This window comes from Budorcas taxicolor, chromosome 20, assembly GCF_023091745.1.
Source record: "Budorcas taxicolor isolate Tak-1 chromosome 20, Takin1.1, whole genome shotgun sequence".
NCBI lineage: Eukaryota > Metazoa > Chordata > Mammalia > Artiodactyla > Bovidae > Budorcas > Budorcas taxicolor.
In genome coordinates, this window is record NC_068929.1 from 62379794 (window position 1) to 62394944 (window position 15151).

At 39.6% G+C, this 15151-nt stretch overlaps 1 protein-coding gene across 1 annotated transcript in view; it reads left to right on the forward strand.

Annotated features, from left to right (window-relative positions):
• DNAH5 (dynein axonemal heavy chain 5) overlaps positions 1 to 15151 on the forward strand; it is a 250897-nt gene that overhangs the window by 97802 nt on the left and 137944 nt on the right. The window contains exons 38-41 of the mRNA XM_052659109.1: positions 81 to 275; positions 4928 to 5062; positions 5911 to 6018; positions 8012 to 8165. Of these exons, the coding sequence (XP_052515069.1) occupies positions 81 to 275; positions 4928 to 5062; positions 5911 to 6018; positions 8012 to 8165 (592 nt within the window). The remainder of the gene's footprint in view (positions 1 to 80; positions 276 to 4927; positions 5063 to 5910; positions 6019 to 8011; positions 8166 to 15151) is intronic.

The following is a 15151-nucleotide window of genomic DNA, read 5'->3' on the forward strand; positions in this document are numbered from 1 at the left end:
TCTTTTAATATTATGCTGATATATTGTGCTTGTCACCCCATGATTGTATCATTCATCCTTCGGTTTTATTTTCTGTACAGAATCCTGGCTACGCTGGGCGGCAGGAACTCCCTGAAAACTTGAAGATTAACTTCCGCTCCGTGGCCATGATGGTCCCTGACCGGCAGATTATCATCAGGGTGAAGCTGGCCAGTTGTGGCTTTATAGACAACATTGTTTTGGCCAGGAAGTTTTTCACGCTCTATAAGTTGTGTGAGGAGCAGCTTTCTAAGCAGGTGTGAGATTCTCAAGGTCCCTGTATATTTAGGCATGTTGAAAATTTTTATTCTGTTCTGGAGAGGGTGTGGAGAAAAAGGAAGCTTCTTACATTGTTTGTGGGAATGTAAGTTGGTGCAGTCACTGTGGAAAACAGTATGGAGATTTCTCAGAAAACTAAAACTAGAATTGCTATGTGATCCAGCAATCCCACTCTTGGGCATAATTTGAAAAGATACATGTACCCCAGTGTTCATTGTAGCACTATTTACAGTAGCCAAGGCGTGAAAGCAAACTAAATGTGCATTCACAGAGGAATGGAAAGATATGTAGTGTATATATATACATATATAATGCAATATTTGTTGCTGTTCAGTTGCCCAGTTGTGTCCCACTCTTTGTGACCCCATGGACTGCAGCACGCCAGGCTTCCCTGTCCTTTCCCATCTCCCGGAGTTTGGTCAAACTCATGTCCATTGAGTCGGTGATGCCATCCAACCATCTCATCCTCTGTTGTCCCCTTCTCCTCCTGCCTTCAATTTTTCCCAGCATCAGGGTATTTTACAATGAGTCGGCTCTTTGCATCAGGTGACCACCAAAGTATTGGAGTTTCATCATCAGACCTTCCAATGAGTATTCAGGACTGATTTCCTTCAGGATTGACTGGTTTGATCGCCTCTCTGCCAAGGGACTCTCAAGAGTCTTCTCTAGGACCACAGTTTGAAAGTATTGATTCCTTGACGTTCAGTCTTTTTTATTGTCCACCTCTGACATCTGTACATGACTACTGGAAAACCATAGCTTTGACTATATAGACCTTTGTCGGCAAAGTAAAATCTCTGCTTTTTAATATGCTGTCTAGTTTTGTCACTGCTTTTCTTCCAAGGAGCAAACGTCTTTCAGTTTCATGGTGCAGTCACTGTCCACAGTGAGTTTGAAGCCCCCCAAAATAGTCTGTCACTGTTTCCATTGTTTCCCCATCTATTTGCCATGAATTGATGGGACTGGATGCCATGATCTTTTTTTTTTTAAATTTTACTTTATTTTATTTTACAATACTGTATTGGTTTTGCCATACATCAACATGAATCCGCCACGGGTGTACACGTGTTCCCAATCCTGAACCCCGCTCCCACCTCCCTCCCCATACCATCACATGGAGGAAACCAGAATTGATCTTTGTCTTTTGCATGTTGAGTTTTAAGCCAGCTTTTTCACTCTCCACTTTCACCTTCATCAGGAGGCTTTAGTTCCTCTTGCTTTCTGCCATAAGGTTGGTGTCATCTGCATATCTGAGGTTGTTGATATTTCTCCTGGCAATCCTGATTCCAGCTTGTGCTTCATCCAGCCTGGCATTTTGCATGATGTACTCTGCATAGAAGTTAAATAAGCGGGGTGACAATATATAGCCTTGACATACTTTTTCCCCAATTTGGAACCAGTCTGTTTTTCCATGTCTGATTCTAACTGTTGTTTCTTGACCTGCACACAGGTTTCATAGGAGGCAGGTAAGGTAGTCTGGTATTCCCATCTCTTTAAGAATTTTCCACAGTTTCTGGTGATCTACACAGGCAAAGGCTTTAGCCTAGTCAATGAAGATGTTCTGTCATAAAAAAGAATGAAAGAATGTCATTCACAGCAACATGGATGGACGTAGAAGTGACTGTACCAAGTTAGGTCAGAGAGAGAAAGACAAATACCATATGGTATCACTTATATGTGGAATCTAAAAATTGTACAAATGAACATATTTATAAGGCAGAAACAGACTTAACAGACATAGAAAACAAATTTATGGTAATTAAAGGGGAACAGGGGGAAGGATACCTTCAGAGTTTGGAATTAACATATACATACTACTATATAGAAAAATAGATAACTAATAATGACCTGCTGTATAGCACAGGGAACCGTACTCAATATTCTGTAATAACCTATATGGGAAAAGAATCTGGAAAAGAATAGATACATGTATATATGCAAAGCTGAATTACTTTGTTGGATACCTGAAACTAACACAATATTGTAAATCAACTATACTCCACAATAAAATAAAAATTAAAAAAACAAGAAAATTGTAGACTGGGGTTGTTGAGAAAGTACCTCCCTGGTACAAAGTAGAAAATGGTGTCATTGCAAAAATGAATTTTCATGTATGGTTTTATTAAGTACATTTGAAGAAACTAATATTTATAGTGTAGAAATGAAGTGACTACTATCTGAATTGATTTAAGAGCCAAAGAAATATGCATATTGTTGTTTGCTCTTTATCCCACCTATATATTTATCATAAAGGGTTGTGTATCCTCATGGTTTTGAGGAACCTCTAATTCAAACTTCTTTGAATCTAAATTATTTCTTACACCCACAGATTTAGATAAATTCAGTTCTCACTCAAAACACCCTTAGTTTCTTTTGCTTGTGCTCAGCCACTCAGTCGTGTCCAACTCTTTGCGACACCATGAACTGTAGCCCACTAGACTCCTTTGTCCATGGGACTTCTCAGGCAAGAATACTGGAGTTGGTTGCCATTTCCTACTCCAGCAGATCTTTCCAGCCCAGGTATCTAACCTGAGTCTGCTGCATTGGAAAGTGGATTCTTTACTCTTGTGCCACCTGGGAAGTCCTCTTTACTCTGTCTTCTCCTTTCTGTGCTGTACCTTGTATGTAGAAAAACTCCCACATCCGTAACTCCTGCCCTCTCCTCTAATTTCACATCTGTTTCCTTCATTCCTATTGCCCTTGTTCACAAGGTCATTGGGAAATGATATGTGTCCATGTGTACAAAACAGTTGGCCCCATGCTGATCCCTTGATCAACCGCCTGTGAATCTTGCTTCATGCCTGCAGATTTAACTGAGTCTTATTATGGAAAACTTTCCTTAATTAATTCCACCCACCAACAATTTCAAGTCATTGTTACTTTTATGCAAGCTTGCTTATGTTTCTTTCATTGAGGATTAGAACTTAAACTCCTTGTAGGCAGGAACTCAATCTGAATATTTTTATCTGCCTTATCCATCAAATGATTGGTATTAAGTGATGCATCCAGCTTCCAATTAGCAGATAATTTTTTTCTATAGGTTTTTATAAATTATGATTGAAAACATAGTCTTTGAAGGCAAAAGGCAAAGGGGGCAGCAGAGGATGAGGTGGTTAGGTAGCATCACCGGCTCAATGGGCATGAATTTGAGCAAACTCCGGGAGATGGTGGAGAACAGAGGAGGTGTGTTCCAGTCCATGAGGTTGCACAGAGTCAGATATGAATTAGCAACTGAACAACAATAAAAAATGTAACATTAGCTTATCATCCTAACCATTTTTGAGTGTACAGTTCAATAGTGTTGTGAAACAGATCTCCATAGCATTTTTCTCTTATAAAAAGGAAACTCTATACCCATTAAAAAAAACTCCACTTTCTCCTTCCCTCTGTTCCCTGGTAACCACCACTGAACTTTCTGTTTCTATGTATTTGACTACTTTAGATATCTTATACAAATGGAACCACATGGTATTTGTCTCTTTGTGACTGGCTTATTTAACTTAGTATAATGTCCTCAAGTTTCATTCATGGTATAGCATGTGATAGTACTTGTTTCATTTTTATGCTTGAATATCATTCCAGTTTCCATATATGCCACATTTTGTTTATCCATTCATCTGTCGATGGGCCTTTGGGTTGTTCCACCTCTTGGCTGTTGTGAATAGTGTTGCTATGAACATGGGTACGCAAATATCTTTTTGAGACTCTGCTTTCAACTCTTTGGGATATAGTCCCTCAAGTGGGGTTGCTGGATCCTATGGTGGTTTTATTTAGAAAAGTTTTGAGGAATTGCTAGAGATACTGTTTCCTATGGTGGTTGGAGAATTGGTTTTTAATTATTTGCTTTATATGTGCTAAAATTTTGGGTGATTGAACTTTTATAAATATATGTCAAGAGGTCAACAAAGCTGGGGGCTTGGCTTTCCATTTTGTCCTTATTGTTACTCCCTTTCGATCTGGTGGCTCAGATGGTAAAAGCATCTGCTTGCAATGTGGGAGACCTGGGTTCGATCCCTGGGTGGGAAGATCCCCTGGAGAAGGCCATGGCAACCCACTCCAGTACTCTTACCTGGAAAATTCCATGGATGGAGGAGCCTCATAGGCTACAGTCCATAGGGTCACAAAGGGTTGGACACGACTGAACAACTTCACTCATTCAACTTAGGTAATCTTGGAATTTAGCTACTTTTTTTTTTCCTCTTTCATATTCCTATGTTTTAACCTTATATCATGGTCATGAGCAAGGTCACAGTTTAATTCTGGTTTGAAATTTTAGTTTTTGAGATATGAGGACATTTTCTTGTGGATAATTGGCTTAAGAAGGTCTCAAGGGAACCTGTATTTTCCATGAGGAAATTTACTCCTTTCTCCCTGTCAAGATCTGTCTGTTATCAACAGTTTTCAGATCTAAGGGCTTAAATTAGTGATGACCCAGGGGAGTGGGCTTTTTTGGGTATTCTCCATTTCCTAAAAAGAAAAAGTTATTGATAAAAAGATTTATTGCTCTACTATCTGTACACATGTTCAAAAGGAAAATCAGCATTTATTCAGTATGCCTCTGTCAAATTTGTACAGTTGCCATGGGTAACTTAATTTTGAAAATAAGCCCAGTGTTCTTCATATTCTTCAGGTACATTATGACTTCGGTCTGCGTAATATTCTGTCAGTTCTGCGAACCCTGGGAGCAGCCAAGAGAGCCAGCCCCACGGATACGGAGTGCACGATCGTCATGCGTGTGCTGCGAGATATGAATCTTTCCAAACTGGTGAGGTTCACAGATGGAGCTGTTCTACCCGCTTAAATTTCAGTTTAAGCACAAATGAGATTTAGAAATATTTATTTAAAGATCTCATTTAAAATGCTTGATTATCAGATGAAGCACTTTAAATTTCATAGAGCATGACTTTAAATTACATTTTTTCAGGAGTAATTTCTGTGGCGGCTCATATCTAGTCTAACACATGTCTATTCCAATAGAATGAAAATGGATTAAAAAAAATCTACCTCTTAAGTTTCCAGATACCTTGAAATTTTTGTGTTTTAGAGCTATAATCCCACCTTTTTAAAAGTAGACTTTGGCAGGAAGTTGTATGTAAGATTTTGCAAGTGTGTAAAATTGCACATTCTTTGATTTCACAGTTGAGACTGATAATCAATCACCTGGTTATCAATGAATCTATATACAGTGAATCTATATCTATATTGATGATATATTTTTTCACAGTAAAAGTATGAATTAAACAAATTTCATTTCATGAATTTGCGACTCTGTTTCATTTGAAAAATTCTTTTTCATTTAAATAAGAAATTATAGGTTATGTAGTAACTCCCTAAAATGGTTGTTTTATAGAAAGTTGTCACATAGGTGGTATTTTCTTTTCTTCTATTTCCTTCCTTTTTGCCCTCTTCTTCTCTATCCTTCCTCCCTTTTAAAAACTAATTTTTAATGCATGTGCAACATGATGAAAATCTTTCTCAACTTCAGTGGAGGTATTTTATTTATTACTGGCTCTGATAAAGTAATCTGAAATGTATTACTCATTTTCAGTTTGCCTAATATTGCTGTGCTTGTGCCAAAAGAGCTGGTCTGATTTCCTTTCTTTTCTTTTTGAGATTGATGAAGATGAACCTTTATTTTTGAGTTTGATTGAAGATCTCTTCCCAAATATTCTTCTGGACAAGGCGGGTTACCCTGAACTGGAAATGGCAATTAGTAGACAGGTAACATGTTTCACAGGACCTCAAACTATGTGTTCCTTTCATCTGAATTTCATGAGAATCAAGTGGAGCTGTTATGGTCTAAATATACAGATTTGAGAACAACACCAAGGCTGTGACTACAGGTTTAAGAGAAGCCATTACACACCATTAATAGAACTTTTCCTGCCAGGGGGTCTTGCTCAACCACAGTTAGCCATGTGCTAGTGGCTCTGTTACTCCTGGAGACCGTTCCACACCAGATTCCCAGGGAAAAGTGGTGGGTCAGCATGGGCCGGGGCGGGGGGTATGTGCGGCCTGCTGCCTTACCTGTGCTAGGCTTGGTTCTTTCTGCAGCCCTGGTATTTGTTTATCATGTTGCTTTGGCGTCCTGACTCCTGCTACTGAGAGTCATTTAGAGTGATCTCATGTGGCTCCTTCGCTGTCCATCTTTCCCCCCAGGCCAAGGATCACTTGTGATTTCTTCCTTGGGCTTTGGGGGATCCATCATGTTAAGTGTATCATGAGGTGTCTGGATTTTCCATGATACTTGGTGCAGCTTTAACTTTTTATCATCTTCCTACGCTGTGCTATGCTAAGTGGCTTCAGTCGTCTCCGACTCTTGGTGGTGACTCTATGGACTGTAGCCCACCAGGCTTTTCTGTCCATGGGATTCCAGCCCAGTACTGGAGTGGGTTGCCATGGCTACCTCCAGGAGATCTTATCCCCCCAGGGATCAAAACAATGTCCCTTACATCTGCATTGGCAGGTGGGTTCTTTACCACTAGCACCTCCTGGGAAGCCCTATAATCTTCCTAGGAATGGAGATGAATCATGAAAATCTTGTGCCTCAATTTCCTTTCCTATGAAAAAGCGTTTGGAAAAAAACGTTTTATAGAAATGGTGACTAGCTCATATTTATAAAATGCATTTCAATTCTTTGAATGTATTTGTAATAAAAATTAAATATAGTCGTATTTTACGGAGACTTTCCCTTTAAAAGTTAGTGTATAAAAATCTTAATCTCCCAGTTAGGTAAAAGTGATAATTCATTTTGCAAATGGCTTCTTCATCATATGGCCATCTTAACTGTAGCATTGCCTAAAAATGCTAAGTATAAGCTAATTTGTAAAGTGACTTACATTTGAAATTTGTAGCATATGAGAAATATGGAGAGTCAATAACATAAAATAATACATAAGTATTATCTAAAAATTATTTAAGTAAAAATGAAAGCATCATTTATAGTGAAGTTAAGTATAGCATGATGGTTAAGAGCATGAATTATAGGGCTGAATCTTGGGATCAGATCCTTACTCCATAACTTTACAATGAATAATCTTGGGTAAATTACTTAGTCTCTTTGTGTCTCAGTTTTCTTATCTGTAAAACGAAGATATCATTTGTACTAAGCTCATAGAAATTTAAATTTAGAATAGTGTTTCACAGAGTAGCTTCCATACATCTGTCTGATAGATAAAAACTATACATTAGATTTACAAAGATGGCTTGGCAGTTGTATGGAATTTCAGTCAACTTGGTATGCTTGAAATGATCTTTTTATACTAAATATTATCTTCTAAATTAAACATCTAAAATAATTTTGCTATTTGAGCCTTTGTTCTTAAGTTGCTCTTAATGTGTACATTCATGTAAATATAAGTGTTTGTAATTCCCTAAGTCAGATATGGATTAGGTTGGGATATCATTTTGATTATGTTCAGCCTGCTTTTTGCCTAGCTGTGTATATTTTTTATTGTAGTAAAACTCATTGCTTAAATATATCTTTTAAACTATTTTTTAAGTGTACAGCCCAGTGGTATTAAATACATTCATCGTATTGTGCAAACATCACTACTATTCGCCTTCAGAACTTTTTCCATCTTTCCAAACTGGCACATCCATATGTATTAATAATAACTCCCCATACCTCTAACCTTGCCCCATGTCTGTACTTATTTTGAACACACGATAAGTCCTGATAGCTGTTTATGTGGGGATTTTGTTTTATTTTCAGGTTGAAGAAGCTGGTTTAATCAACCATCCTCCTTGGAAACTGAAAGTCATCCAGCTGTTTGAAACACAGAGAGTGCGGCATGGAATAATGACCCTAGGGCCAAGTGGAGCAGGGAAGACCACCTGCATCCGCACCCTGATGAAAGCCATGACTGGTAAGGGGACCATCAAGCCTCATTACCCTGGGGGCACATTTTGTGACATGTGAATGCTCTGAGAGGAACACAAATATAGATGTATATTAACATATTTTTATAGGAGGAGACCTCTTGGAGAAGGAAATGGCAACCCACTCCCATATTCTTGTCTGGGAACTCCCATGGACAGAGGAGCCTGACGGGCTACAGTCCATGGTGTCGCAAAGAGTCAGGGATGACTGAGCATGCATGCCACAATATTAGAGTTGAATAGCATGGGGTTGCAAAAGAGTCAGACACGACTTAGCGACCAAACAGCAGCAGCAGCATGTAAGAGTATATCCAACATTCAACTTTTTTGAATATTGGATATATTTTGGAGGTAACACAGTACATTAATAGACCAGAGAAGAAAAACATTTTTTTTCCAGCTTGTATTTTAAATTAAAAAAAATTTTTTTTTATTTGACTGTGCTCTGTGCCATGCGGGATCTTAGTTTCCTAATCAGGGATCAAACTGTGCCCCCTGCAGTGGAAGTACAGAGTCCTAACCGCTGGACTGCCAGGGAACCCCCATTTCCAGCTTTATTCAGATATTATTTTGACATATATATAAGTTTAAGGTGTGCAGTGTGCTGATTTGATGCATATATATGTTGCGAAATTATTGTCACCATAGCATGAGTTACCACCTCCATCATATCACATAATAACCATTTCTTTTTTTGTGATGACAGCATTTAAGATTTATTGATAGTTTCTTAGAAATATTCAGATATTTGTATGATACAGTATTATTAGCTATAATCACCATGCTGATACATTAGGTGCCCAAACTTGCTAATTTTATAACTAGAATTTTGTACCCCTTTCCAATATCTTTCCATGCCCCACCCCATCCCTTGTAACTACAGTTCCACAATCCATTTCTCTGTTGCTGTTGTTCATGTCTAAGTCACTAAGTCATGTCTAGCTCTTTGCGACCCCATGGACTACACAGGTTTCCCTCTCCTTCACTATCTCTGGGCTTCCCTGAGAGCTCAGTTGGTAAAGAATCCGCCTGCAGTGCAGTAGACCCTGGTTCGATTCCTAGGTTGGGAAGATCTGCTGGAGAAGGGATAGGCTACCCAGTCCAGTATTCTTGGGCTTCCCTGTGGCTCAGCTGGTAAAGAATCTGCCTGCAATGTGGGAAACCTGGATTTGATCCTTGGGTTGGGAAAATCCCCTGGAGAAGGGAAAGGCTACCCACCCCAGTATTCTGGCCTGGAGAATTCCATGGACTGTATAGTCCGTAGGGTCGCAAAGAGTCAGACACGACAGAGCGACTTTCACTTTCACTATCTCCTAGAGCTTGCTCAAACTCATGTCCATTGAGTAGGTGATGCCATCCAACCATCTCATCCTCTGTTGTCCCCTTCTCCTCCTGCCTCCAATCTTTCCCAGCATCAGCATCTTTTCCAAAGAGTCAGCTCTTTGCATCAGGTAGCCAAAGTATTGGAGCTTCTGCGGAAGCTGAGCTTGACAGTTAAGATGCCATATATGTGATACCATACAGTATTTGTCTTTCTGTGTCTGAATTATTTCATTTAGTATGATACCCTCAAAGTCCATCCATGTTTCCACAAACGGCAGGATGTTCTTGTATTTTGTGGATGAATAATATTCCATTGCATTTGTATGCCACATCTTTATTCATTCATCCCTGGGCAGACAGAAGATTGTTTCTATACCTTGGATTTTCTGAATTATGCAAACATTTTTTTAAAGTGATTTCACGGACTGAAATTATATGTTATATGTTTTACATATGTTATGCCATTTAGTTTTCAAAATGATCTTGAGATGCGATTACTGTTATCTCCATTTTGGACAAAAAAGTCAAGATTCAACTTCAGAAATACTCAATGTCAGAAAGATGGTAAATAATGAGACTCAAAGTTAAGGTCATAGCCCATTAAGGTAAAACCCAGAATTTTCCCAGCATACCATACCATTTCGCAATTATGACTTAATATAAGATGCTTAATATATGACATATAAGACCCAGGTCTCCCGCATTGCAGGTGGATTCTTTACCAGCTGAGCCACCAGGGAAGCCCAAGAAGACTGGAGTGGGTAGCCTATCCCTTCTCCAGGAGATCTTCCCAACCGAGGAATCAAACTGGGGTCTTCTGCATTGCAGGCAGATTTTTCACCAGCTGAGCTACCAGGGAAGCCCCAATATAAGATGCTACCTCTCAATAAATATAAGATAATTCCAAACCTGATTCTTACATCCTATGTGTTAAAAAACCACCCTCACTGTAAACTAATTTCCTGCCCCGAATCAGATATTTTTCTTGAGAAGTGGAATCAGTGCACTTAATTTCCAGATGTCCCTAAGCCTTACATCTAAGCCCCTAACCCAGGGTCATCTAAGCATAATGGCTATTGCCATGTTCACAGTTATCCTTGTATTCTCTGGTTCCTATTAAACATGGATGACTTTCTTCTTAAAAGTATTGGCAACAATGGGCATGGCAGTTAAGTTCTAAAATTTCACAGAACTTTGGCTGTTAGGGTGCACCATGCATTGTCCCAAAGGGAAAAGCTGCTTGGCTGGGTTTCCGGCCAGCTTATAGAGCCTCAGTGCACTGATATTGGTTGATAGTGATGGTCTATATTTGTTCTAGGTCCTGCACACGTTGGATTTAGTCTGTTTCCTCAGCCATAGGATGAAGTGAATTCTGTACAATAGGACTCTACGTGGGGGTCCTCATACTGAGACAGGATTAAACCCTCAGCTAGCACCTACCTCCACTAAAACTGAGATTTCACACCTGCAGGACTTTGTCATGTGATTTTCATGTGTGCTATTAAAATTCTGTTTGGGGATCTTTATATAGCATTAAAATGATGTATTCCCTCTCTTAAACTATGCTTAATAATACTTTTGTTGGTATGAAGCTGCCTTCTGTTAATAAACTACATATGTGCTGGGTAGTTACCTGAGCAAAATAAGTGGTGGTGGTGGTGGTTTAGTTGTGTCTGATTCTTGCATTCCCAGAGTGGGTAGCCCACCAGACTCTTCTGTCCATGGGATTTCTCAGACAAGGGTACTGAAGTGGGTTGCCATTTCCTTCTTCAGGGGATCTTCCCGACCCATGGATCGAACCTGGGTCTCCTGCGTTGTGGGCAGATTCTTTACCAACTGAGCCACCCGGGAAGCCCTGGTGTCTTAAAATGAGTACTAAATATTAAATGATATAGATATATTATGTCAGTCGTGCCCTACTCTTTGCAACTCCATGGACTGTAGCTTACAAGGCTCCTCTGTCCATGGAATTTTCCAGGCAAGAGTACTGGAGTGGGTTGTCATTTCCTTCTCCATGTATAATATGTCTAAATTATGTACTCAATATGACATCACTGGCTTTGGAGAAGGTCTTTGCAAAAATGAATGAATTATTAGACTACTTGCTGTTTATTGACTTGTTCTTGGTTTTAGTTTGCAATACTTTGGTGCAGTCTCAAAAACCCAATGGTCTCAGTTTGTTTCCAAGGCAAGGCATTCAACAACACAGTAATCCAAGTCTATGCCCCAACCACTAATGTTGATGAAGCCAAAGTTAAATAGTTCTACAAAGACCTACAAGACTTTCTAGAACTAACACCAAGCAGGCATGAGAGAAAAAGAGTTTACAGTGAAGTGAAGTGACACAGATAATTAGAACTCAGCATAGAAGATTGGATGGGGGAAGATTTGGACAATTATGGTGTAAGCAGAGGCAAAGGAGATCAGAAACCTTTCTAAGGAGTTCTAGAAAGGCTTACAGAGCAGGTGCTACTTCATCTGAGGTTTGAGGGTTAAATAGCAGATGGATAAAAGGTATTCTTAGCAGAATGAAGGCGCTGAGTAGACTGAAGGGACTGGTGAAAGCCTGATATACCAGGAAGTGCTCTGGTATGGATAAGATGTAATTTGTGTTGGTGGGGATGGGTGAGGGGAGACGTGGAGGGGTAACCGATGCTATTTGTGCCCAGGGCCACCTCCCTTTGACCCTCCCCTGCTACAGATACAACCATTGGACAGTTTCTCCCCCAAACACCAGTGGTATCTCCGAGTTTGTCAGCCTTATGCCTTTCCAGTTCCTGGGAATTGGCTCAGCCTGGAAGAACAGATTGGGTGGGATGTTATGCTCCTGAGGCAGCCATACCCTCAACCAATATGGCGGGAAGAGTAGAAGGCAAATGTCCATCTCCTCCTGTCTCCTAGAGGGACACTCCGCCTGTGACCAGCTCCGCAACAAGCGCTTTATTGGCTTTCTCTCCTTTTCTGTCTCACTGTCTTTCACCAAAATTCAAACTCCCAGTTCCTCTGTCTTTATCTCAGGCTTTGCTTCCAGAGGAACTCAAATTTGAAGCAAGGTCACAGCATGAGAAGCTTTATAACTTTAGCTGAACTCTTAGATTTTACCCTGTGGGTGATGGGAAGCCGTAGAGCTGAGGGATGGTGTGATTAGCCTTGTGTGCCATGAAGAGCATAGACTGTGGACAGGAGGGGCCGTCTGGGGGTCTCCATAAGGAGGACCTAAGGAGAGGACAGCAAGAAAAGAAGGCTTACTCTGGGGCAGGGTCCATGAAGGTGAAAAGAATTAAGAGGAATCCGTTTAACTAACATTTGAAAAGTCTAGCATTTTTTTTTTTCCCCTTAGGGTGCTCATATAAAAATATTATGGGATTTTAAATGAAAATGATACAATTCTACCTGCAACCATAATGGAATGATTTGTGATAGTTTCTCTTATATGGGCAACAGACCAAGTCCAGTTTTCATCTATGCTACTGTCAGATATTTGAAGAGTTTGCTGGCCTTTTGTAAAGTGTGATTAGATTTTTTTAAAAAAAGTACTGCTAGTCTTATGGATATCATTTATTGAAAAACCTGCATTGTGCCAAAGTTGAACTTCAGCACTGTAAAATATTGCAAATAATTAACCCTGTTTCTTTTTCTGATTTTGGAAAAAGAGAATTATCGTTTAATTTTCTAGAAAAGTTTTAATTCACCACCTTTACAGTGTGCGTGTCCATACTTGTGTGCCTGTGTTTGTCAATCTTTCACACAATATGTGACATTTTAGCCTCTATTTTATGATTTTGCATTTTAAATCTTAAAATTTTTTAATTGAAATATAGTTGATTTACATATTGTATTAGTTTCAGATGTATAGCAAAGTGATTCCATTGTATATATATTCTTTTCTAGATTCTCCTCCATTATAGGTTATTCAGTTCAGTTCAGTCGCTCAGTTGTGTCCGACTCTTTGAGACCCCATGAACCGCAGCACGCCAGGCCTCCCTGTCCATCACCAACTCCTGGAGTCCACCCAAACCCATGTCCATCGAGTAGGTGATGCCATCCAACCATTTCATCCTCTATCGTCGCCTTCTCCTCCTGCCCTCAATCCCTCCCAGCATCAGGGTCTTATCCAATGATAGCTCTTCTCATCAGGTGGCCAAAGTATTGGAGTTTTCAGCTTCAACATCAGTCCCTCCAATGAACACCCAGGACTGATCTCCTTAAGGATGGACTGGTTGGATCTCCTTGCAGTCCAAGGGACTCTCAAGAGTCTTTTCCAACACCACAGTTCAAAAGCATTAATTCTTTGGTGCTCAGCCTTCTTTATAGTCCAACTCTCACACCATACATGACTAATGGAAAAGCCATAGCCTTGACTAGATGGACCTTTGTTGGCAAAGTAATGTCTCTGCTTTTTAATATGCTATCTATGTTGGTCATAACTTTCCTTCCAAGGAGCAAGTGTCTTTTAATTTCATGGCTGCAATCACCAACTGCAGTGATTTTGGAGCCCAGGAAAATAAAGTCAGCCACTGTGTCCACTGTTTCCCCACTTATTTGCCATGAAGTGATAAGGATATTAAATGTATTTCCTTGTTCCATACAGTAGGTCCTTGTTGATTATCTAGTATATAAATGTACAAATATATGTGTCTATTTTAATCCTGAACTCTTAATTTATCCCTCCCTGCCCTTCTCCTTTGGTAACCATAAGTTTGTTTTCTGTGTCTCTGAGTATATTTCTGTCTTTTAAATAAGTTCACTTGTACCATTTTTTAAGTTTCCATGTACAATATACTATAAATCTTTGTCTTTGATTTTTTTTAACTTACTATCTATAGTCTCATATGTACAGAATTCATCTTACTTGAGAATAGTTTCAGAGTTTGAGAGATTTGCATACCTTTTTTGAAGATGACCACAGAAAAATAATTCTTGATTTTTGTAACATTAACTTAGCTGATTTTTTCCAAATGAGCAAGACCATATCTCAGCAAATGAAAGCTGTTAATGAGGAGAATCAAGCATCTTCTAAATGAATTTCAGATATAAGATTTAACCTGCATGCATGCATGCTTAGTCCTTCAATTGTTTCTGACTCTTTGTGACCCCATCAACTGTAGCCCACCATCCTCCTCTGTCCATGGAAATCTTCAGGCAAGAATACTGGAGTGGATTGCCATTCCCTTATCCAGAGGATCTTCTTGACCCAGGGATTGAACCCAGGTCTCCTGCATTGCAGGCAGATTCTTTACCATCTGAGCCACCAGGGACCTACGATTTAACCTCGTAGACAAGAAACCAAAAGATTTTGAGCTGTGACATTTGAAGCGCTTCTGCTGCTGCTGCTAAGTCACTTCAGTCGTGTCTGACTCTGTGCGACCCCATAGACGGCAGCCCACCAGGCTCCCCCGTCCCTGGGATTCTCCAGGCAAGAACACTGGAGTGGGTTGCCATTTCCTTCTCCAAAGCATGAAAGTGAAAAGTGAAAGTGAAGTCGCTCAGTTGCATCTGACTCTTAGATTACATTAATTCCTTCATCAATTCCAGCATGGTATCATTTCCCCCCCCTTTGATAACATGCAGTTTCCTTTTCCAGATGATAAAAAAAGTGCTTTAGCCAATAACATATAATGAGGATAATTATGATAACAGTAAGATATGT